We start from the raw sequence: 26,626 nt of genomic DNA, 5'->3' as shown, positions 1-26,626 counted from the left end.
GAATACAAGGCTGGCATCATTAGGTGCAATCAATCCCCATGTGGAGGCAATGTAGTGGCCATCAATGGTTGTTTGGGCCTTTTGCATTGATTGCTCTGCCAGGATGTTTGTTGAGGAATTGAAGACTATAACAATCCCACATCCCCTAATAGTAGAAACACTAGAAACAGAGAAGAACAGATTTTGGGACTTTTGAGGCCAAATTCAATCCAAGTAAGATATCACTTAAAACATGTATTTTATTATCAAACATATAGCCTAATATACAAGCAACATCTGTGTGAACACCAAATAACGGGTTACATGTTGTTGAGGTGTTTCAATTACAGGAGATCTACAATATTATCATGATAATATCATGATATATATGATCCAGAAATAAGTTTTTACATCGGTAGATGTATAGAAATCATATACATAGGCTTTATATATACATAAACTTACAATATGCTGCCTATATCAGACCCAACATTTCATGGCTGAAAGGCAGAACCTAATGCAAACATCTCCAGGTGAGATCCTATTGGTTTCATCAAGGTGATAAAACCAAGTGGATGGAAATGATTAGAGATGGATAACTTAGTTTGTGTTTCATTACATACATGTGTAGATAGCACTTCTATTACTGTTATTTCATCATATTTCTAAATTACAAGGGGGGGGGGGGTTATTTTCATTGTGTATAAAATCATGGATTAATGTTAGTCTGCAGTATGCTTGCTGTTATAATTAATTCTATATAAGGGTTCAAATCTCAGTCAATCACATGATTATTATGATCAATAAATAGTCAATAACTTCATATAATCATGATTTTTTAATATAATAAATGAGTTTTGCTTGTTATATAGGAACCCTAGTTTCTTTATATTCAACAGATTAAAAAGCCAATGGTTTTATGAGGTTTCTTCACCTAATACATTTTAGTATAATAAAAAGATTAAACCTAAAAATTAATCTAATCTACACTTTGAACTTGAGGAATATGAGATCATGCCTGTCACTGAACATGAAACCAAATTGTCTGCATCCCCATTCCAAATTACAACTAAGCCAAATATTTTTCCCAATTTAAAACAGAACCTCATCATTTATTTATTTGTCCAACAAGTATCTCAAGCCATAAGCGAGTTGGAAACCTCCAAAAATTATAATATTCCACCAATAAATCTGAGGAAAGCTATAAGGGACTTGCATAACAACAGTGATATCATAATTAAACCCTCTCACAAAGGGGGCAGTGTAGTTGTCATGGACAAGATTAAATATGAAAAAATGTGTTTGAAAGTATTGGGAAACCAATCCTGGTATCAAATTATCCCTAAGTCACGAGTAAAAATCTATTTCAATGAGTATTATACATTAACTACTAAATCAGTAAATGATGGGATTATTGACAGGAAAACTTCTGAATACTTAAACAATCAAAATCCTAAATTACCAACATTTTATACTTTGCTAAAAGTTCATAAAACCCTAATTGATCCACCAGGGTGCCCCATTGTTTCCGGCATGGGAAGCATCTCCTCCGAAGCGAGCCAACTACTTGACAACTACTTGCGACCTTTTGCTTATGGTTTACCTCCTTATTTAAGGGATACTCCAGATTTATTGAAAACATTAGATGGGATAACAGTACCAAATGACTCCTTATTAGTGGTGTTAGATATAGAAGCCCTCTACTCAAGTAACCCCCATTGTAAGGGATTGCAAACTGTAAAAACATTTCTTAATAAAACCAACCAACTTCTGACGGAACACAACAACTTTATTATTTCCTTATTGGAATATATATTAACCAGGAATGTTTTTACCTTTGCTGAAAAAAACCTACCTCCAGATACAGGGAGTGGCTATGGGGACATCTTGTGCCTCAACATATGCCAACCTGTATCCTGGGAGGGTGGGGGAGAGAGCTGTTTGCTGATGAGGCCTTATCGATATACCTACGCCATACTTCTGTGGCGGGGGTATATTGATGACGTCCTCATCATTTGGCAAGGTACAGAATTTGTGCTGTTTGAGATTTAAAAAAAATTAAAAGTCCATTCTTAAAATTTAAATTTCACGATAAAATACAATTTTTCCTCAATGCCATTTTTGGATTTTGAGATAGGAATTATTGATGATTTATCCATCTCCTCAAAGCTATATATCGTAAGTTTACCGCTGGAAACACTATCTTAGCAGCAAAAAGTGCACACCCTGGAGCGCTAAAACGTAGTATAACATACTCACAGTGTTTAAGATTAAAACAAAACTGTTAACAGAAGGATGACTATGAAATAGCTGTGAGGGACTTACAGCAGAGATTGTTGAGGAGAGGTTATACAAAAACTACGGTCAAAAAAGCTCAAAGAGCCAAAAAACTAGATTGTTCGACTTTCTTATTTTCAATTGACACCAAAAAGAAAATTAAAAAGAAGGACGAAATTACAATTATTACTAGGTACCCGTCTCAACAAATATCTCTAATAAGTTCTGGGCAACCTTAATGTCAGACCAATGTATCAGCAAGCATCTAAAAAACTATCCTCAATTCACCTATAGAAAACTGCCGTCCTTAAAGGACAAACTAGTTCATATCCATTATCAGAAACAACAGAAAAAACTACTGACAGGAGGTGAGATCCACCCATGTGGCTCCTTCAGCCAATATAGGTTTCTGACAGGCAGGAGCCAAATGGGTGAATTCCCTCCTCCTGTCATTTTCACTCCAAAACTAACTCAAAATGTCAATTGTAGATTGTAGAGTTATCTATATGGCTTACTGTACCTGCGGATGCTTCTACATTGGGAAAACTAAGCAGGAGTTCAGGAAAAGGATATACGAACATGTATATAATATTACTAATGGCAAAATAACAAGTCCGCTTAGCCTGCATATGGCCAATCATCATGACTTTGATGAAGAGGCAATCAAATTTACAATACTCAAAAATGTCCCAGAAGATCCTCGCGGAGGCCACTGGGACAAATCTTTAGTGCAGAGAGAGACTAGGTGGATCTTTAATCCTAAAGCGACCACATTTCCAGGCCTAAATGAAGCAATTAGCTTCAAATCTTTCCTATAACTTAACAACATCAACAATATGGTTATTTAAACCCAACTTCGATAACCTAATCTTAGTTTTATGAAGGACAATGATATTCCCCTCACTTACCCCCATTGATATCTGTTGAATATCTAGTTTTACTATCAGTCTTTCATCAGGTTCTTTTTGTTGTTGTCTAAGTGTCTGTTTGGTTTTGTGTTTTCCTATCCCCATGCACTTGATATTTTGTGTATAAATTTATATTTATCAGAATCATGTATAAAATAGTATGGATGTATGATATTTACTGATACGTATTTATAATTAGATTTCCAGTTATGAAAATATACATACACCCTTTTTTTATAAAAAAAATATGAAGTATCTGTTTTTGTATCAAAACCTTTCTTCATTAGTTATTAAAATGTATCAATTTATCCTATGAATTATGTAGTATGAACCCGTTGGTTCTTTAATATATTCTCCCCCAGACTTTATCACTTGCTGTCAATAGTGGCGACCAACCATGCAGCTTGGCTTTTCAATCTGCTGGGATAATAAACCCGGAGTGGTGGGTCGGACCTCAGTCCTGCGGCTGACGGCCACCCGCTCCTTTAAGTGATGGACGCCTAACAGCTAATCGGACGACATGTCTGTAGGCACGCCCCTAAACGTGCCTGCAGACTTGTCCTTGTGACGCAGGGCGAGCTCTCAATAAAATCTCCTGGGCTCTTCCTGCGTCTTTCACTGGCATGTGCAGGCGGGCCTTGGCACGTCATCACTGCGACGTCTCCTTCCCTCTCCACCTCGTGCAGGATTGTTTGTTGATGTGTATTACGCTCTCAGTACAACCATTCTTGCAAAGTAGGTAGCATGTTTTTTTCCCTTTTCCCCTTTGTCTTTATAACTACTTCAATAAGTGATTAACATAACGGAGTATTATTGACACTTTGTTAGTATTCATTTTACTTAATTTTCATAGGTTCCATAATTTTCCTTTTTACATACATAGGGGTTGATGAGATATCCAATTTTTAGATTAATCTTTATATTATTCTAAAATGTATTAAGTGAAGAAACCTCATGAAACCATTGACTTTTTAATTTGTTGAGTATAAAGAAACTAGGGTTTCTATATAACAAGCAAAACTCATGAAGTTATTGAATATTTATTGATCATAATATTCATGTGCTTGACTGAGATTTGAAGCCCTATATAGAATTAATTATAACAGCAAGAATTCTACAGACTAACATTATTCCAAGATTTTATACACAATGAAAATAAACTCCTCCACTCCCCTTGTAATTTAGAATTATGATGAAATAACAGTAATAGAAGTGCTATCTACACATGTATTTAATGAAACACAAACTAAGTTATTTATCTCTAATCATTTCCATCCACTTGGTTTTATCACCTTGATGAAACCAATAGGATCTCATCTGGAGACGTTTGCATTAAGTGCTGCCGCTGTGCGCCTCCTTCTTTGTGCTTAACTGGTGAAACATCCTTTCAGCCATGAGATGTTGGGTCTGATATAGGCAGCTTTGTAAGTTTATGTATATATATAGCCTATGTATCTTACTTGGTATATATTTACAGATGTAAGAACTAATTTCTGGATCATATGTTATTATTGTGGATCTCCTGTAATTGTCCTGAAGAAGCAGATCTCAATAGTCTGCAAAAGGCGTTGACAACATGTAACCCATTAATTTGGTGTTCACACAGGAGATGTTGCTTGTATATTATGCTTTTATTGTTAAAAGATGGTTGGTATGCGCTTGATATTAAAATAAAGTTTTTTAAGTGATATCTTATTCAGATTGAATTGGGCCTCAAAAGTCCCAAAATCTGTTGAAAGTGAGGACCAAGTGCAGTCCACATCCTGCCATCCTAAGAGAGAGGGTTTCAGTATGCCCGGGTTAGAACAAAAAGACTCTAAATCCTCCGGGAAACGCAGTGTGGAAGAGCGGCCATCTTTCCTATCAGTTAAGCAAGAAGGGAAGGCCAAACGGTACTGTATGCCGGCCCCTCTAAGTGTTGCCAATTGGTGGATGCAACATCCTGTGCCTGTCCAGCCTAGCTTTATCAAGATTCAGGTAGATGGTAATGAAGGCTCCATCAAAATCATGTGTGGAGGAGGCCTTAAGCTTCTCTTGAATAACAGCTTTATCTGATAAATAGTGTAGGCGACAAACAACATCCCGATAAAAATCAGAAGGAGCAGCCTTTGCTCTGGGGGCCCTTTGCACTCTGTCAAACTGTAGCAGAGGGGTAGTAGGGAAACCCAGGATCTGGTTAAATATGCCCCTTATGGTGGCTTCCAGCTGATCAGGCCCTGTAGCTTTAGGTAAGCCACTGATCCTAAGATTTTTTCTCCTACCTCTATTCTTAGCATCCTCCAACTGATAAAATATATTGCGGTGCATTTTTGCTGACCTTTGATGTGCATCTTGAAGGTTCCTTATTGCCTTTTTGTGGGAGTCCAGCCTGTTTTCTACCTCCTCTACCCTAGTCAGAGTATGCGAGAGGTCAGTGCGCAGAGAGTCAACCTCTGTTTTGAGGTAACCTTTCATGTCTGCAAACAGGATAGGTCATCCTTAGAGGGAAGGGCGCTAACATAGTCTGCCAGGGACCCAGGAGATGATAAGTCTGGCTCCATCGAGCTCTGTGAGGCAGGGGACTCAGGCTGGGTATCCCCAAGGTCCTGCATCAGGCTGCCACACAAGCTCTGCCACGCAAGATGCTGCAGGAGGGTAGCATGTGTTGTGGCCTCCGGCCAGAGAATCTTATTCAGCCACCAGGAAGGACCAGATCGATCTCGCCGTGGGAGTCTTATCGGGTCCGCCTTTGCCTTGTTTCCGAACCATCATCTGCCAGCCTGTGAGTAACGGGGACAGATACGGTGAGTGACAGAGAAGCTGCAAAAAGCTCTGACTAGACACAACTGCTCGGTGCCATCTTCAGGCCACGTCCCCGTAAAAGGTGTTTAAGATAGGTTGTAAGATATCCTGTTAATTCTGGCTGAGAAACCGATTCAGAAATCCCTCTAAATTTGATATTATTTCTCCGAGAGCGATCCTCCATGTCAGATATATTTTGTTTAATCCACTGTAAGTCAGTGCTGTGATCCTGGTGTACATCTACAAGCTCATTGTGAGCATGGGAATATTCCTCTACTTTCTTTTCTAAATGTTGAATTCTTTTGTCATGGTGAGTAGTAGATGACTTGATCTGAGCAAACATGTCAGCAATGTCCTGATGTAAAGAGTGTTTCAAAGAGAGCATCATCTCTTTCATGATGGAAATAGATAACTCTTTATGATGGGTAGAAAACTCTTTATTAGTAGGAAATTTGTTACCAGCTTGAGATACAGGTGTTTTGCTAATTGCATGTTGTTGCCCCGGTTTTAGGGGAGATTGCAGAGTTAGTTGCAAAACATCCGCTTAATGTTTAGGTGGAGACTTAGAAAATCTGATGGAGCTTGGTGACTCAGACATAGGTTCCGCCTGATCCACACTGCAGTAAGTAGCTATGGAAGTTGCTAACGGCTCACACTACTGCAGAACACTCAGATTAGGTAGCCATCTTAGGTGCTGGCCAGACATGCCCCAGAGAGAGTGTATTTTAGATGGGGCATCCACGTATTTAAAAATCATTGAGGATGGGTATCCAGATACTGAGTAGCCCCAGTCTTATCTATTAACATCAAAAATTGAAGATAAACTGTAAGTTGTGTAATCGTAGGTGGATGAGGTTCTAAACTATTTTTTAGAATACACTTTTTATCATCCAAAAATCATAAATGTTTAAATTTGGACAGAAAAATATTTTGGCCCTGTGAATGCAAAGACAGAGGTGGTGTATGGAAAGAGCCGTGTGTGGAGTTATGGGATAAGTTCGGCCCGTTACATCCCCAGTGCACAAAAGACAATTTAGGTCCAGGACCTGACGTGCTATTCATTAGCAAAGGCTAGTAATCAGAAATGTAGTGTTTGGAAGCACCCAATATTTGTAACAAAGAAGGTGTCAACTCAATATGAGTAGTGGCCTCAGAAGATCTAAAAGAAAGTATGTTTCCTTGTAAATAGAACAAAAAAAAAAAAATGAGAAGGAATGAGAAGGAAGGGCATATTTGACAAAATTACTAAGAATGGCAAAACAGTAACCTGTTTTCATCTAACAGGGCCAAAGAAGTTATGCCATGTCTCTCCCATAAATGGTATGCCTTTTACTGTGAGCCTGGAGGAAAGCTCGGAGTAGTACGCAGAGGCATACCTGGGGTGGCTTGGGCATAACACCCATGCAAAGTTTCCCGCCACGCTTTTAGAGTATCCCTCAAAAGTAAATTTTTACAAGAAGTATGTGGAATGGTTTTGAAAGATGTATTCAATAAACCTAGTAGGAACCATGGTGTTACCAAATAAGATTCAAACTTGGTCGTAGTGTAGTGTCATGTACTTTGCTACCAGTCTCTCACATGGCGGATAAGACATGCCAGGTTTGTGAATGCCATATTTGTGTATGTCAAGAAAATTCAGACCCAACCGTTACTTTGGCTGTGACAACTTGGCTCTGGCTATGCGTGGTGTTTTACCTTGCTACAAAAAAAGAAACAAAAGCTGAGTGAAGTCTTTTGACATCTGAGTCATAAAGAAAAAAAGTCAGCAATGGATAGAGCAGTCTCGCAAAACTGATCATCTTATTGAGATGACAGTGACCCATCAATGATAAAGGCAGATTTTTCCAGGTCGACAACTCAGATAACATTTTTTCAATAGATGGGGCATAATTTAACCTATACATATCCGGCACATGACAAGTAATTCGTACTCCTAAATAGGTGATAACATTTTTAGCAATTTTGAGACCTAGAGTTTTGATCACAGCCATTACATCAGATGATTCATTCACTCTTTGAATAGTTAGTTCAGAATCCTGAGAAGGTTCCGGAATATTGGATATGTTGGGGTAAATTGGTTAGCTCTCTTTTTTGATTATTCAAGAAGAGCATTATATTATCAGCAAACATTGGTGACTTTAGTTGTTTACCATGTATATTGACACCTTCAAAGACCCCACATTGTTGGAACGACCTGGCTAAAGGTTCTATAGCCAGATTCAAAAGTAGCAGGGATAACAGACATCCCTAGCGTGCCCCTCTACTGAATGGGAACATGTGAGATAAAACTCGCTCTACGTGGATTTGGGCTGTGGGGAAAGAGTACATGGAACCTAAGAAGTTAGTTATAAGACCTTGAAAGCCAAATTTACTTAGCAGTGTGAAGTGAAGCCAGTTTCATTCTATACTGTCGAACGACTTCTCCAACAACGCCACCGTCACTGAGAATGAGCCTGACAGACGAGCCTGCTCCAGAACAAGCAGAAGTTTCCTAATATTGTATGTTGTTGACCTGCCCAGTACATAGCCAGACTGGTCAGGACTTACCAACTTCAGGAGGAGTTGCGCTAAATGATCTGCCAATATTTTGGATTTTAACATCCTGATTGAAAAGGGATATAGGACGATATGATCTCGGGTTAAGTGGGTCTTTCTGTTTTTTGGCAGTACTTTAATATATGCCAAGAGGCCAGATTGTAAATAGAAAGAAGAGTAGAACATATCATAATATAGTATAGTTAGCAGAGTTGATATGTCATTTATGAGTATTTTAAAGAACTCAGACGGTAAGTCATCTGGTCCTGGTGCTTGTGAATTGGTGGATCGTTTAATTGGAGACACTACCTCCTCCGAAGTTATTTCAGCATTCAAAAAACTTAGGTCATCCTCTGTCAGTTGAGGGAGGATCAGTTGATCCAAAAATAATTGCCCCCTGGATTGATCACTGTCTTAAGCACTTTAGAGATATTTGTAAAAAGTTGCAAAAACAGTTGCTATGTCCCTAGGTGCCCGTTCTACTAAACCATGGGAGTCCTTGATATCTGGTATATGCGGTGAGAAGAACTCAGCTGCTCCATAAGATCTGATAATCTCATCATACTGGGTGATCCATAAATCACAAGTTCTTTTTGCTTGCAACCATGATTCACGATCTTGTGGAGTTAAAGAGGTTTTATATACATCATATGCTTGTCGCGTTTTCTCAAAAAAGTCTCATGAGCTAATATCAGTCCTCTGAGTACTGCTTTTGCTTTGTCCCAGTATAGTTGCAGGTTTGACTTATGTTCTACATTGTGACACTCAAAGTCCATCCACCAGTGCTTTAAGTATTTCTGGAATGACTCATCTTGCCAAAAATGATGGTAATTGCCATACAAAATCTGATTTGTGCAAATAGCCAACAGATAAGGTCATAGAAACCGATGGGTGGTTGGAGGTAACAATTAGGTGTATGTCAGCTGCTTCTATTCTCATGAGAAGGTTGTCTGAGGTCAAGACAAAATCATTTATGGACATTGTTGAATGCACTGCAGAAACATGTGCAAATTCTCTTTCTAAAGGATGCAGATGTCTCCAAGAATCTATCAGATTAGTGGAAGAAAAAAAAGCCTGGAAAAAATTGTAATTTGAGCTGGTTATACCATACCATAGTGGTGGTGGACTTCTGTCTTCCTTTGTATGTGTGTGCCACAATAAAATCTCCTGTAACCAATATTGAGCGGATAGTAAACTGGTAAGAATATTTATATTTTTGCCATAGAAAGTGTGATTATCTTGATTTGGGCCATATATAGCCATACCAGTAAAGATTTAGCCAAAAAGTGTAATGTAACAGTTGCCCATCTTCCCTTAGTAAAGTCACAAGACTTGCCCATGATGTTGTCTTGCAGTCTTTTATTGATGAGGATTAGCAGCCCTGCTTGTCAACCAGGTGCAGAGGCTCCCCAAAACTTCTCCCACCCATTGATTACGCATAAGATGGAAGAAGGAAGAATATAGATGTGTTTCCTGCAGTAGCGATCAGTTCTTAATTTTTTCAGGTGCTACAATATTTGGTTATTTTATGTGGTGATTGAAGGCCCTCCAGGTCACAAAATTGTAGCATACACCATTTAGCGGTTTAGTAGTTGTGCTGTAGAACGGCGGTCGCCAACCGGTGGTCCATGAGAAAATATCAGTGGTCCGCGGCTCTGGTCAATGCCCTCCCGACCATGCGCAGTAAAAGGACCCTGCTAGCAGGGCGCACCAGCCAGAACCACGGACTACGTCCCCTGTACAAATCCCTGCCTCAGGGAAGTGGGCGGGTTGTCTCTGAACACAATCCTCCCACTCTCCTATGACAGGCTTAGATCTGCGATGGGAAAGTAGGCGGGGTTATGGCATCATGGCGTCACTATGGGGGAGGTTTCTGCCCTTTGAGTGACATCCGGCTCCTTGCACATGCGCAGTCCAGGGCCAGATATTTTAGTGTTCCAAAAAGGTTGGCGACCACTGCTGTAGAAATAATAGAGATGCTGCAACATAACAATGAGGGGGGTAAGAGTGGTATTGATTAAACAAATACCCATAAACAAATAAAAGAAAGTCGTAGGTATCAAGACAGGTATTCGACTTCCTTTTTTCCCAATGTGAGGTTCCTCCATATTCGGTATATCCACTAGTAAGAACAAAATTCTTCTTGTTTCTCTCACAAAACAAACAGAAGATAAAAGAGCATAAAAACAATTCCAGAGCAGGGAGATCCATTGCGGTCTTCCAACACCACCTTGTTGACATTTTGCTTATTAGATAGAATAAAATGACCTATTTATGTCCTTAATCAATATAAATCTGAAATTAAAGAGAGAGAAAGAAACAGAGTGAGCTTTAGGGCAAGGGAGATAACATACAAAAAATATTTTTAATAAACAAGAATTTTAGTGGTCCTATTGTAGACATAGAACAACTAAGCTATCCTAAGCTAACCCAATCTATGTGCTCTCTCTACTCATTGGTAACCCAATGAGTCTAATATTATTTCTGCATGAGCGGTTTACCATGTCAATCACTTTGTCAGATAGTATAGTGTATTGTTTGCTCACCTGCTGCTGTTGAGTGCGGGTTGTCAGTAATTCATCTTCAAAGTCACTAAAACGCTGTTTTGGGGCATGCAGTTCTTCCCCATGCGTTGTCACTATTTCTGTGATGGGTTGTAATTGCTGAGCCAGCATTTCTTTAATAGTATGCAGCAGGCTAGGTTGTAGATGCTGCGTTACTTCTTGAGCTAACTTTTTATAAGCTAGAGGTGTTTATTCTGGTGGATGTTGATTCACCCTAACTGGGCTTGTTTCAGATTCCTTGTGCTCAGCAGGCTGGTTTACCATCTTGAATGTCGGGCCCTTCTGTAAGGTGTTCTTTTGCTGATTGCGCCGCAACGCCGGCGGAGTTGAGACAAAGCGGTTCATTCCCCGCAGCAACAGTCCGCTAATGTGTGCTATGCCTTGGAGTTGTAGAGTAATTTCTAGAGGACAGAAAATCACAAGGAAGCCAGAGCCGCTGCTCACCGCTGCTTCCCACATCGGGCACTGGAACCGGAAGTCCGTATGCTTTGGCCATTGCAAAACCTTTTGACACATTACCCCACAGACTGTTAATGTGCAAATTAGGGTCTATATGTTTAGAAAATAATTAAAGCTAGCAAAGTAATTTGTTGTGTTAAAAGAGGAATAGATTGCAGAGATCAAGACCTAATCCTGTCCCTGTGCAAAAGCTTTAGTCAGACCTCATCTGGAATATGCAGTCCAGTTTTGGGCACCAGTTCACAAAAAGGATATTGTGGAATTAGAGAGAGTGCAGAGAAGGGCACCTAAACTAATAAAAGGAAAGGAGAAGCTTTTATCTGGGATATGTTTTCTTCATGTGGGTAAACTTGATGAACATATGTCTTTTTTCAACCATGTAACTGTGGAACATTATGATGAGGAAACAATTGTTCTGGTGTTCCCAACTTATGTGGATAAAATTGTTTATTTTTTGAAAAAATACAGTGAAAAAGGTAAACTGCTTAGAAAAAAATGAGCTAGGTATCTGGACAGGTAAATGGTGTTATGTTAAAAAAGGTGTGAGGTGTGGGTGCACCTCAATTTTAGTCGAGTAAATGGGGATCTGCTTTTCTATGGATGTATGGATTTTGTCAAAATTGTAAGTCATATGAGGACCAGAAAGAAACTTGCAAATTGGCAGTTTGTTCAATATGAGGTGCATTGGATCATTCCCTTGTGAACTGCACAGCCAGCAAGAGGTAGAACTTGTGTAGTCCAGAAGAGCGCTTGTATGCTAACTGCCTTTTTAGAGGCAAAGCATGTACAGAAGACTTACATCAGTCTGGAAGAGATGAGGAGGAGGAAGGCATGTAAACTATTAACAAGCAAATAGAAATATCTGGTCAAATGGAGAAGAGAAAAACAAAAGAAGCGGAAGAGGTTGCAACTAAATGAAAGGGGAGAGGTCAATGGAAAGCTTTACCCTCTGTAGATAAAGGGTAAGCTGAAAAGGAAGGTCAGTAAAAAGTAAAGTAAAAAGAAAAAGAGGGACGAACAGAAGAAAAAAAGAAAAGCAGGAATATGTTGCAAAATTTTGAAGACTTATGTTAAAGAATTATATTGAATAATAAATATATTATATTGAATATTGTAAATTGACATTACCTGAGCCTACAAAGATGGTATTGCTGATGGAGGGCTTTGAAGGCTGAAAAAAAAAAACTTATGAAAACTGTGTTGGAACAAAAATAAATCTTTTTGTGTGCAACAATGGGCTATTGTATTGATTCAAAATGAGTCAGGTTCAACGGAAGATATCCTGGTATATGTGTTTGTATTATGGGTTTCAGACAAAAGAAACTCAAAAGCTTTTTGGATGGAAATTTTAGTTTGGTTTTTGAAAAGAATGATGTCTAATGATATGCTTTGTGGATATTTTATTTATATAGATTATGGTAAGTGGTGGAGGTGGCCAGATAATGGGGTTCCCTGTAGTTTGGTATAGCACTGCACTGAAGACAAAAAAAGTTTGCTTAGATGTGGTTGTATTTTTTATTTTTTCACCACATTTCCTTAATGAAGTGTGCTGCTCCTTTTTGATAAGGGTGGATTGATTAGCCTCGTATCATAGCTTATCCGGATAAAGGACAGATAAAGTTGTCTTCTCTTTTGGGACTATAAATTCCTTTATGAAATAGGTATTTTGGACTGATTAAGGGCAGATTTAGCGCTAATGAGAAGAGGAAGTGGCCTAACATGGTGTGTGGAAAGGGGACGGTACCTGTCATCTAAATCAGAAGTGGGCGGTTTGACAAGATGTGTATGTAATAGGAGTAAATTGAATTGAAAATAGAAGTATTTAAAATAACAAGAAACAAACTATAGTTAAAAAAAATGATCTTGAAGTTTATGCACCCCAAAACTAAAAAGTTTTTTTGATTCTGACGAGTGATGAACAATAAATGAACGATATGTAAAAAAAATGTAGATATTGTAGGTAGGTGGGGGGTAATAGGAGATCTCTATCAATTAGTGTTTTGCCATATACCCTGATTATTGGTACAAGCAAATAAATAAAGAGAAGAGAGAAAGACAGGGTATTTGTTAAGCTGCAATGAAAAATATAACATAACAATAATTCCTTTAATGGAATTTTCAGATAACAAAATATTGCTATTTTGTACAACAAAATTGCTCCCAGGTCACCCTCACTGAAGTGCGTGATGGAGGGTACTGTTGACCTGATTCACTAGACAAAGAATGCCTGAGTTGATAATTGTAATAAACTTTTTCATGTTCTGACGCATTTCCCCTCTTAGGGCTTCATCAGGGGACCTGAAGTAAGATGTTTATATTGCAGGCTGCATAGAAACATATCACATACATGAACATATATAAGGTTCACTAATGTGGTTCACATAATGCAATAAGATGTTATTATTAATTACTAGTGTTGTCGTTCGAATTCGGGTCGTTCTAAAGTTCGACCCGATAATGGCTTCCCCACTAATGCCTAGGGCTCTCCAATAGGAGCAGGGATGCTCTTCTCCATGCTTGTTGTGGCGGGCAGCCAATTGGCTGTCTCTCTATGCATGCCACACAGGCAGCCATTGGCCTATATAAGGCCAGGGCATGCCTGCATTTACCACTCCTGACAGAGATTTGCTACAATCACAACCTCTCTGTGCTCGTTGGCTTGCTTTGCCAAAGTAAAAAAAGTGCTTTACTGTGTCACACTCACACTAATAGTCAGATAGATGGTTGGGTTGGGTTGGATTGTACTGTATTGGTGCAGTCCTGAAATCCACTGTACTCAGATAGGTAGAGTGTTTCACAGATAGATAGATAGATAGATATATAGATAGATAGATAGATAGATAGTCAGTGTGTTACATACATGCAACCAGAGCCAGGGTACCCTCCCTGACTGTGTGCACAGTATCAGACTTGTACTGAGAGACAGTCACAGTGTATACTGCAGTATACAGTTTGTATACTGTGCTGCATATTACAAGCGTCACCGCTGAAAGAAAGTGCCGCATACAACACACAGCGCATCATTTTTGGTGTCAACCACCCCCCAATAAAATAATCCACTTATTGTAAAAATTTAAACTCTGTGAAGCATATTAGCGCCAAAGTAATTTGCAGGGTGTGAAGCCACACAAAAATGTGTACTATGTCTAGCCAAAGTGGAAGGGGCAGCTTTGCCAGGGGCAAACAAAGCAGTATGAGTTTTTAACTGTAGACCCGAGAACAAGAAGTGCTGCTGTTTGGGGTGGGCGTCCATTATTATCACACCTTGCACAAGAGGTAGTAAAGTACATGACCCAGCCTGCGTCAAGTGATTGTATCCCCTCTTCATCCCAGTCCCAGACACAGGCCTCACAGGTGTCCCAAACAGTCCATGATATACCGGTTCCTCCTACTTCTTCATCCTCGGCTGGAAGATCTCATGTACAGAAGTACGTAGAAGAGTCCCACAGAGGGGTTAGAGAGGGGGATCTACATGCATTCCTTGAAGATGCTCAGTTGTTTCAGTCATCTGACGAAGAGAGTCAGATCACAGGCTTTCCCCCCACTTACTTTTCACCCCAACACTCTGAGCCAGAGGAGCCAATTTAAACTGGCTCCAAAAGGCCGCTGCCTTCTTTCGGCAAAAACAGGAAACTGTATCTTCTGATGATGATGATGTCCTTGATCTGACATGGGGCAAACAAGGAGATCATCATAGGCAGGAAGAGGAGGAGAAGGAGAAATGGGAGAAGGTTGCAGAGCACCCTCAAAGTGGGATAGGGAGGAAGAGGCTAAAAGCTGCCCACATTCTGCATTCTTCAGGTACCAGTGAGGCAAGTCATAGTTGTCCATCGTTGGAAGCTGTCACCACAGCTGTGCCTCAACAACCGCGGACTGCCACCACGAGCACCAGCTCCAAGACACCTTTCGGCCTAGTTCGATGTTCGCTTGTGTGGGGATTTTTAGTGTCCATAATGATGACAACACTATAGTCATCTGCAAACTGTGTCCTCAACACTTGAAACAAGGCAAAAACCCAAACAAGTTGCATGAGCACACATTTAAAAAGCCACTACCCAGTAACCTGGCGGGAACACCTGGTCAAAGCCCAGACCTCTGTGCGACCACCTCCACCCAAGAAGCAAGCTCAAACTGCTAGATCTTCCTCCGCTGCCTTTCCTCCTTCTGCCACCAAAGTTACCCGTGCTGCTGCCAGCAATTTGAGTAGGGCATGTAGCCCAGCATTACCGTTTTCAGGATCCACCAGCGGTGAGCAGGAGCTCCAACGCAGATCGGCTGCTGTTTATCGCATTGCTAGTAGTCAAGACCAGACATCATTGCCATCCCTCACACCTTCTACCCCATCGTCCAATCTTTCTGTGGTTAGCATTAGCAGCATCCAACCTTCCATCCCCCAGATGCTGGAGCGCAAGAAAAAATATGGCCCAAATGACCCCAAAACAAAGCTAATCAATGCGGCAATTGCACAGCTGATTGGATTAGAGCTTCTCCCTTATCAGCTGGTGGAATCCAATGCATTCCGTTACACATTCCTCTGTGCGAACCCACAGTACGTTATGCCCAAGCAGCACTATTTTGCAGAAAAATGCAATGCATTGCATGAACTGCTTTGCATGAACACGTGCAGAGCAATGTGTCCGTGGCCCTGTAGCACTCAGTTTCTGGCAAGGTGCACCTGATAACCGACAGTTGGTCGAGCAAGCATGGAGTGGGAAGATATTTTTCCTACACAGCTCACTGGGTGACTTGGGTGGCAGCAGGGGAAGATGCAGCTGCAGCAAGGCCGGAATACCTACCTCCGCCCAGAACACATCCCCATGCAATCTCCTCCTCGACCTCCACTTCCACCTCCTCCTTTGACTTGTGTGCCTCGCCAGCATCTGTTCACCGCCAGCAACAACCTGTCGTTTGCTATTTCAGTGCACAATTCAGACGTTGCCACGCAGTCCTGAGGTTGCGAAGCCTCGGTTCCCTCAGCTACAAGGGCGCAACCATTCTAAGTGCCCTGCAGGAGCAGGAGCACATATGGCTATCTCCCACCGGACTCCAGCCAGGCAAGGTTCTGCTGGCAGAGGTTCCGCTCTGCTGGCAGCCCTGCGTTGTGAGAAACTCACACACGTACCTTGCCTAGCTCACGCCATGAACCTAATACTACAGCGCTTCCTTAGGAATTACCCAGGCCTTCAGCTGCTGTTGCTGAAGGCCAGAAAGTTGTCAGCGCATTTCCACCGGTTGTACACAGCCAGTGCCAGATTGGTGGACATTTAGCTAAATCTCAATCTGCCTGTGCACCAGTAAATTTGTGATGTGGCCACTCCTTGGAATCACACCTTTTACATGCTGCAGCATCTGGCTGAACAACAAAAAGTGGTGGTGCATTACATGGCAGAGTCAGTTTGTTTCAGACGTATACCTACATTACCTTACTTCAGTCCTGCGGAGTGGCTGCAAATTGAAGACTTGTGCATTGTATTGTCACCTTTTGAAGAGGCCACCAGGATGATCAGCAGAGATCAGGCCTGTGTCAGTGACACCTTCCCAATCATATGCCTGCTGGTACAGATGATGATGGATCTCGGACACAACACAGAGCGAACGCTGCAGCAAGAGATGATGTTTTAAACATTATCTCGGACATGAGTGCCTACCAGGCATAGTGCACCGCAAATCCAGAAAGAGGAGGAGGTGGATGACAAGACCAGACGGAGGAGGATGACCCTGTGCTGCTGTTCGACCCACAGACCCAAAGATTTGCGCATACAACACATAAAAACAAAGACTGATGACTATTGGATTGCTACATTATTGATCCACGTTACAAGCCTGAGATACTGATCTTGCCCCAATACAGGGGACCTAAAATGGAGCACTACCAAGAAGTGCTTGTAAGGGACTTGTGCTCAGCCTTTCCGTCTGCCAGCAGCAGCAGGGATCCCTATGGCAGTTCCACCAGCCATGAGAGCCAAACAACTTCCTTAAGCGGCATGGGTGGCAGCAGCAGTAGAGGTCATCTAAGCCAAACTATACAGTTTTTTTTTCAGCGGAAGCAAGCCGCCAGTCGTGAAGCAATTGCCAATGACAGTCAGCAGCCCTACTCAGTCATGGTGCAGGAATACTTAAGCTCTACATGGGACATCTGCAACCTGCAAAGCCAGGACCCACTGCGCTACTGGGTATCCAAGCATGAGCAGTGGCCGGAGCTGGCAGAACATGCCATTCAGATCCTTGCCTGCCCAGCCACAAGTGTGTTATCTGAAAGAGCGTTCTGTGGAGCTGGGGTGTAGTGAGTGACAATCGCATTCGCCTCTCCGTAGAAAATGCCGACCGAATCACTTTTATTAAAATGAATAAGGCTTGGATCGGCAATGACTTCAACACCCCCTCTGCAGAGTGAACTGATTAGTCGGCAACTGCTGCATGGCCTGCTGACACCTTGATGGGAAGAGCACTTTCACAGCCTTCTGCATCTTCGTCTACTCCTCCCCCTCGTGGCCCTCTACCTCAACTCTGTCTCTGAGGCCTATAACTTGCAATGTAGCTGTGTAACTGGCTAATTTTTTTTTACGGAGGACCTCCCTTAGGGCCCTTTGCCTCTAACTACTTTAAAGCCTATATCACTTGTAGCGGAGCTGTGATTCATAATTAAATATCTGTATTTTTTGAGAAATACTGAAATTTTTCTGTCCTTTTGGATAGATAGCAAGTGGTATAAGAATTAAGTATCTGTATTTTTTGAGAGAAATACAGAAATTTTTATGGCTTTGGGGATATATAGCAAAGTGGTATAAGAATTAAGTATCTGTATTTTTTGAGAGAAATACAGAAATTTTAATGGCTTTTTTGATAGATAGCAAGTGGTATCAGAATGAAATATCTGTATTTTTTATAATTACAGATTAGATAATTACATAATTAGATTAGATAATAATATTAGATATAATTAGATAATTACAGAAATTTTTCTGGCTTTTGTGATAGATTGAAAGAGGTATCATAATTAAAAATCTGTATTTTTGGGAGAGAAATACAGAAAATGTTCCGACTTTTTTCATAGATAGCAAATGGGATCAGAATAAAATATCTGTTTTTTTTTTTTTTTTTAGGAAATACAAAAATTTTTCTGGCTTTGTGGATATATAGCTATTGGAATCAGAATTAAATATCTGTATTGTTTTGAGAAAAATACAGAAATCTTTCTGTCCTTTTGGATAGATAGCTAGTGGTATCAGAATTAAATATCTGCATTTTTTTAAAGAAATACAGAATTTTTTCTAGCTTTTGTGATAGATTGGAAGAGGTATGAGTATTAAAGATCTGTATTTTTTTAGAGAAATACAGAACATTTTCTGGGTTTTTCGATAGATACTAAGTGCTATCAGAATGAAATATTTGTGTTTTTTATTGATTTTTTTTTCTGGCTTCTGTGATAGATTGTACTGAACTCTTAGGGCTCACCGCTTGCTACTCATGCTGTTACTGCTGCTGCCTGCCCAGTACCCAGCTCTAGATGCCAGTTACAAATGCCGTCCACATTCTGTCTCAGGGCCTACCTACTCTTTCTCCTTCTGTTACTGCTGCTGCCTGCCCAGTACTCAGCTGTAGATGCCAGTTAACAATGCTGTCCATGCCATATTTTACAAAGTTACAGCTTGCAGATAGGAAAAGGCAGTCCCCTACACAGCAATGTCTCCAATAGCTACAGCTTCTACACTGTCCATATAGGTGATGCCCTCATCCACTAATGCCATCCTTGCTCCGTCTCAGGGCTCACCACTTCCTCCTCTAGATGCCAGTGGGCTGGCGGCAGCAGTAAGAGCAGGAGGAGTAATGCCATTTACACTCTGTCTCAGGGCCCCCCGCCACTGTAGGGACAGTGGGAATCTCATTCATCCATTCATGTCTCCAATAGCTACAGCTTCTACACTGTCCATAAAGGTGATGGCCTTTAAAGCCGTCCTCGCTCTGTCTCAGGGCCCACTGCCTCCTCCTGCTGCTGATGCTGCTGCCGCCTGCCCAGTACCCAACTCTAGATGCCAGTTACCAATGCTGTCCATGCCGCATTTTACAAAGTTACAGCTAGCAGATAGGAAAAGGCAGTCCTCTACACAGCAATGTCTCCAATAGCTACAGCTTCTACACTGTCCATATGTCATGGGGTAAGGGGGGAGGAGAGGAACACCAGAATGAAAACAGAAAGATAATGACAAGGGACTAGACCTCCAAGCTAGGGAGAGGGAAACGGTCATCACCTACATAAGACCCTAATCTAGCCCTGACTTCTGTCAGTATGAATAGACGCTGAAGGTGGGAAGAGTCATACACCGGAACCTAGACCCTAGGAGCCCTGAAATGCCCTAGGAGTAGTGACAGGGTATGAGACTACTGGTTCCTTCCCTGATGATTGAACCAGCGTCTCCCTGAGGCCTAGTAACAACAAGCAAAGGGTAACAACAAAATACAAAGAGAAGTAAACTATCCTTCAATAGAAAATGGATGAGCAGGAACTCAGAAAAGGGACCACACACCAGCTCTTCCACCTCCAAGCAGAGAATATCAACCACATGACCTGAAGTGTAAGGCCAGGCTAAATAGAGGAATACTAATGATAACAAGCTGCAGCTGAGACCAGAGGTGTGGTCATTACCAACAACAATAGAGGAATTATAGGTGAAGTGTAGAATTTCTTCATTGAGAGTTCATCTGCAGTTCAGTTCCCACGGTCACTTGGATGTACTTATCAGCTCGGTGACCGTGGGAACTAAACTGTAGATGAACTCTCAATAGAGAAACTCCATTGAGAGTTCATCTGCAGTTCCACTGCGATCCCAGGGCACTAGAGGTTAATTACCCTCTAATGCTGGGGATTGAAAACGGGAGGATTCCCAGGGCTGCAAGAACGAATGCAGTCCTGAGAATCCACTGTGATCCCCGGGCACTAGAGATTTAATTACCCATCTTCAGATGATTTCGCAAAATCGATTTGTCGAAAATTTGCAGACCCACCAGAAATTGGAGGAAATTTTCGCGAGAATGCCTCCGGAGGCATTCTCGCTTATCCCTAGTGGTTAGGAGCTGGTAAAGAACAACAAAAGAACATTTTCTTCCATCAATTAAACAGTGTCCTGAACATACATTTCCTTCCATCATTTAAACAGTGTCAAACATTTATATTTTGACAACATAAAATATAATTATTGCTGCGCAAATATGGGGTATCATGATATAGCATTTAGGCAGGGGGATTACAATAAAGTACAAGGTGTGTCTTAATGAGAGAGATACACATTGTCATGTATTCTTCATAGTGATAATTATTAGGTATCGATTCACAGTAGATAACGAAAAGTACTACCTTCATTGCAAACAATACAAGATATTAATAACATATACATATCATAGCGTGGTACAGCCGTATCAAGTTTAATTATCGTGAAAGACATGCCTATAGATTAGTACTCATGAATTAATTTTGGATGGTGAAAGATGTGTAAATAGTAGGAATATTAGAGCGATTTGTGAAAGATGTCGAGTAAGATATTCGAAACCTTTAAAGTATTGGTATAGATAATAGGCGGATAATGATAACAGTCTGGACACAATAATAAGAAAAGAAAAGGATATGTTATAGTTTGGGTAAAAATAGTTTGAAACTCAGCATATCATTTAGACCAGGGTACTTTGTGGCTTGCAAGGCATCTGCATTCTGATTGTAGTAGTAGATTGTCGATGTCCCCTCCCCAAGGATTAGGGGGGATGTGTTCCAAGAAAAAATTGAGTCCTTGTGCATTAAAGTTGTGCTTAGTAGCCATATTATGGTTAAGTGGAGTGTTAAGTTTTCTGATTACTACAGCGTAAACATGTTCGTATACTCATTTCCGTAGTAGTCTCTTGGTTTTTCCTATATAGTATGTACCACAAGGGCATGTAATCATATAAATTACCCCGGGATTGTGCAGTCGATATAATGTCTCGGGAGATGGATTTGTAAAAGTATGTTCATAGACTCATCAATCCATTTGCATTGATGACATCGTCCACCGCTAAAAGTACCTCTTACATTGTTGGTGGTGGAGGTATTTGAAGAGGAAAAATGGCTTGATACTAATTTGTCCATAAGGGATGTTGCTTTGCGATAAGTAATTTGAGGTCTATCGCCTAAAAATGTATTGGCTTGCGGATCGGCTATAAGGATATGACAATATTTTTGGTAAATCTGCTGGATTAGCATATGTTGTTGGCAATATGTGGTAATAATTCTTGTTACTGAATCATGAGTTGGCATCAATTTCGGTTTTTCTGCCAGTAAGTTGTCTCTGGAGAATTGACAGACTCTTTTATATGCTTTTTTTAGCATTTTCTTGGGGTTACCCCTTTGTAGTAGTCTTTCCTGAAGTGCTTTCGCTTCTGATTTGAATGTTGTGTCCGTGGAGCAATTGTGTCTTAAGTGCAAATAATGACTGTATGGAATGCATGTAATTAATGATTTTGGGTGTGCACTTCTAGCGTACAGAATTGAGTTTCCTGCAGTAGACTTTCTATATAAAGACGTGGATACCATGTTGTCTTTGTTGAAGAACATATTTAAGTCCAAAAAAGGTAAACAGGTTTGGTTGCGCATTGAAGTTGTTATGTTGGATCATCTCAACAAATTGGTTAATGGATTGTATGGGACCTGTTCAAAAAATTAAAATATCATCGATGTAGTGTTGCCATGATAGTATATGGGGACCAAAATGGGTGGTGTTGATGGTAGAAAAGAGTTCCCTCTCCCAGTCGCCAGGATACAAATTGGCGCAGGAGGGAGCGCATTTGGTCCCCATGGCAGTGCCTTGGGTTTGAAGATTCAAAGTGCAATTGAATGTAAATACATTGCTTTCTAGAATATAGCGTAGTAATTGCAAAATGAAACTGCTTTCATCAGTTTAGGCAGGTCAGTGTCTAGAAAGGCATTGTGATATCTAGTTAAGACCTTTCTCATGTGGAATAAAGCATGTGTGTGAATAAAGCGCTTCCACTTCTATAGTTACAAGTGTGGTGTTTGGAGGTACTCATAGGTTGTTTCTGGATTTGAGCAACTCAATGGTGTCCTTTAAAAACAATGGCATTTGTGTCACCAAGGGTTGTAGGTATGCATCTACGAGTTCTACGAGTTATAGGCATTAGGTATTAGAGGATGCTGAATGAGAAGGTAGTCTTTAGTGTTCTTATCAATATTATTTTTTCTAAATGCGTCCCAAACTATTTTGTGGAATTCACTTCTGAAAGTTTCAACAAGGTTAGGAGATACTGGTCGATACCACTCTTTATTGTCTAATATCTGAGAGCAGATAGATTTGTAGTGGGAGGTGTTCATTACCATGGTATTACCCCCTTTGTCCGAGGGTTTGATCCAAAAAATGTAAAAACAATGGTGAATATACAGTATATTGTAATAGGGCAATCTCATTATGCAGAAACAGGTGTTTCTATAAGACTGCAATGCTAATGGATGCAACAATATACTGTAAACATTTTTTTATGTTTGCAATAATATATATATTTTTTTTTATTTACTAGAGAGAAACATATCTACAGTAATGCAAGCTTTGGTAAGTTTCTATAAACAAGGTAATGTCATCATATGTACAATATGTAATAAACAACCTTTCTGTAAAATGAGTGCCATAATTATAAATTGATTAACTAATTGCCCTTTTTCAAATTTGCATTGGCAGCATCATAATATCATTGAAAGAATTGTATCACCCTTACAATATTTCCTGTTTTACTGCTGTTTAATATGCAATGATAAGGTACAATTAAAAATATATGTTAGGTGGAAGCAAGTTTGAACTTCTGGAGCTTTGGTTTCAATAATTTTTTTCTTTTCAAAACAAGGGTTAGTACAACCCTTTTTCGTACAGATATTACGCCATACATATGAAAATGTATAACATGACCAAAACAGTACAATGTCAAAAAAGTTCTTGTGCTTTTATACAATAGCATGCAGCAATGTTGTATTCATCAGTCAAGCTGTTTATCCCTAGCCAAAATGATTATATCAATATTTATTAATAACACCGGGATTGGGGTTAACAAATTGTATGAATTCCAATTAGGGGAGGAGGGGGGGGGGGGGTTCCTGGGAGAGTGACCGGTCAATATTGATATGCTCAGAAAGGAGCCTTTTTGCGCAAAGAGAAACATTTGTGAAAAGGTTTAAGTTCTTTTCTCCTTGTTTTGGGGCCTTGGCTTGGTAATATTTAGGGATGATGTGTCAGTTTTCCACTACCATAATAATTGTGGTTCTATTGGGTTTGAAATTTTCGATTCTGCACAAATGACCCAGTCTAAACTCTTTAAAATCATAACTCACTGCCTGGTCTTTCAACTTAGGTCAGCTGGTTTAGAAACACCAATAACGGGGCTTTTGGACAAGCCAACTGTCTCACTATGAAAAGGGAAAATAAGGTCATAGCAGCCATATTGACAATGTGCTTATTGTGTGTTATAGAAAGCCTAGGGAGTCCTCCTAAAAACTGCATCCAGAAAATTTGAATAGGGCTTGTTGGCAGTGGAAGGTCAGGGAAAGTTGGTGTACACCCTCACTGTATGTTTTTTAAGTAGCAAAATACTGTGTAACCTAAGGAATTAGGAGTGGGAAGGATACCTTTTTTTTATCTTTTGTTACATCTAAGTGTTGTTAATTGCTTGTAGTCTGTCTCTGTCTACCACAGTGATAATAGACTGCATTTTTATTTTGACAGAGCAAATTTTCCAAATATTGCTTGCTACAATTGTTTTTTTCAGTCCTTTTTCAGGCTCCACATTCAAACTAGAAGTTAAAAACCACACCATGTAACACTCCTGAGCACATATAGGAAACCACTTGTTATCTGGAAGAGATTATCAACATGTTTGTTTTTGTTTTGTGTAAGCAGTTGCAGCACCTTTGACTTGTTCCCAGAGCTGTATGTATTTTGAATATTTTTACCTTTTTTCTGCTTTTTTGGATTTACAAGATGGATTCTATGAACTCTGCTCTTGATCTTCTGATGCTTCAGCTGTATCTTGGTATCTCTGTCCGTATTCAAGTAATTCAGTGGTGTGATTGGGTGCTGTGATATGAAGTGGGATTAGCCCTTTCAACATGCACACAGAGTTGTTTTTGTAAACTGTACAAGTCACTTTATTTGGTTTCAAAACAATATAGCTTACATCAGCTGGTAAGTGCAGAGTCTTCTGAGTTCACAGTACAGCCCTCTGTAGTATAGTCCTTTAGTGTGGATTCCACAGTCCATAAATCAAATCAGCAACATCATCCCTTCTAAAGACACAGAGCTCCTTAGTAAAGTTTACATACTAGCTTGTCTGCAGCCTACCTGCTGCCATTATACACTTCAGTCTGATAGCACACCTGTGCCACTTATAGCAGAGCTGCAGTCTGATAGCCAATCCCAGGGTTTACCTTGGTGGAAAGCCCACCCAGTACTTTCCTTCCCATTCCAGAGTACAGAGCCCTGAAATAAAGTAACAAAGGTAACCGAGTTGCTTCCCACTAGTTCTGGACTCTTACCAGAATACAACCTGGTTTTAAAGAGTCCATGCTCTATATACAGGACAGCACAGTTAGCTTAGTGGCTAGCACTCTTGCATTTGCACCTCTAGGTCCCAGGTTTGAATCTCAGCCAGGAAACCATCTGCAAGGAGTTTGTATGCTCACTCTGGTTTCCTCCCACATCCCCAAAAACTTGATGTTAGGGTAATTGGCTTCCCCCCAAAACTGCCTTTATACTGTGTTAATGATTGTGGTAGGGACATATTGTAAGCATCTTTGGGGTAGAGTTGGTGTTCCAATTCCGGTTGTCCCTATATTCAACTCGAAAATGGCAGTTCGAATTCGGGCAGACCCGACCTGAAAAACACTGAATTCGACTTTGCAAATTTGTGTATAAAAATATGTTTAAAAAAAAAAGGCAAACTGCAGATGAACTCTAAATGGAGTTCCTCCATTGAAAGTTCATCTAAGTTCAGTTCCCACGGTAACCGGGCTGTACTTATCATTGATAAGTACAGCCCAGGGAGCGTGGGAACTAATGGTCACAGCAGATAGGAGGCACAGAGTGCCTTCAATCAGCTGTGACTACAGATGAACTCTAAATGGAGAAATTCCATTGAGAGTTCATCTGCAGTTTCACTGCGATCCCCGGGCACTAGAGGTTAATCAACCAGCCCTCTTAGCAGGGACATGTATGGGCACCAGTCTCCAGCCTTACAAGCACACCCTGCAAGGGGTGATGGACTTTAGGACGTGGTGCTTAGGTTGCAGCCCCTGTACACGCAGAGGCTGGTAACTGCTGTCTGTATATGACCAATGTGGCGTACAAGTGCAACAGGCTGAAGAGTAGTTGAACAGTAGGTGGCAATCAAGAATAGTCAGGTTGGTATACCAAAGTTGCACAGTGAGTGGTGGAAGCCTTGAGAAGAGCCAAGGCGCAGAATCCAAGCAGCTGCCAGTTTGAGGTCCTTGGACACACCAAGATGGGCAGGGTAATGCACAGTACCAAATCACAAGACAAGAGAGTGGTCAAGGAAGGCTGGGGTCGAGGTGAGCAGCAAGCAAGAGAGGTCAGGAACAAAGCCAGGGGTCATCACAGACACAGGGCAACACAAGCGATACAGGAAGCAACAAGAGGTACAGGTGACACAGAAATCACCACAGACACAGAAGAACACTAAAAAAGCATAAGGGGTTAACACAGGAGCTGGACAGGGAAAGCACTGAATTACCAGACAAGTGTAAAGGTAATGCTCAGCAGTCATTTTCCTCATCTCTTTGGCCACTGAATAGGTAAACTAACTAAAGTTGTACTGCACATCTTTTCACTCCTGACATCAGACATTTCTCTTTTTATCTGCTGATTTTTATCTTGAGCTTGGGACCGTGACAGTGAGACTAGGGGTGGATGACATCATCAAAGGTATTTTGGAGGTTGGTGCATCTGACTCATGCTGTGTCCTATTGCCACTTCCGTCAGTTAACTATGCTGGTTTGTGACTGATCAGGTCGACTAGCACTGGAATCAATGAGAACATACATATTCTTCAACTCACAGGAACACAGTGGTAAAATGAAAACAA

General features: G+C 40.6%; 1 protein-coding gene across 4 annotated transcripts in view; it reads left to right on the top strand.

The window, feature by feature from the left end:
* The window catches only part of LOC140326389 (PML-RARA-regulated adapter molecule 1-like), a 308,253-nt gene that overhangs the window by 97,855 nt on the left and 183,772 nt on the right, over positions 1-26,626 (top strand). For 3 of the 4 annotated variants that reach the window (XM_072404936.1, XM_072404932.1, XM_072404933.1), the window contains exon 5: positions 23,060-23,091. In XM_072404936.1, the coding sequence (XP_072261037.1) occupies positions 23,060-23,091 (32 nt within the window). Of the gene's footprint in view, positions 1-3,772; positions 3,900-23,059; positions 23,111-26,626 lie in introns of those variants that run through there. The other variant, XM_072404934.1, reaches the window with a different exon arrangement.

The sequence above is a fragment of the Pyxicephalus adspersus genome, chromosome 3 (genome assembly GCF_032062135.1).
Source record: "Pyxicephalus adspersus chromosome 3, UCB_Pads_2.0, whole genome shotgun sequence".
NCBI classification, from domain to species: Eukaryota; Metazoa; Chordata; class Amphibia; order Anura; family Pyxicephalidae; genus Pyxicephalus; species Pyxicephalus adspersus.
The sequence above is the reverse complement of the archived record's forward strand: the minus strand, read 5'-3'. Positions and strand labels throughout refer to the sequence as shown.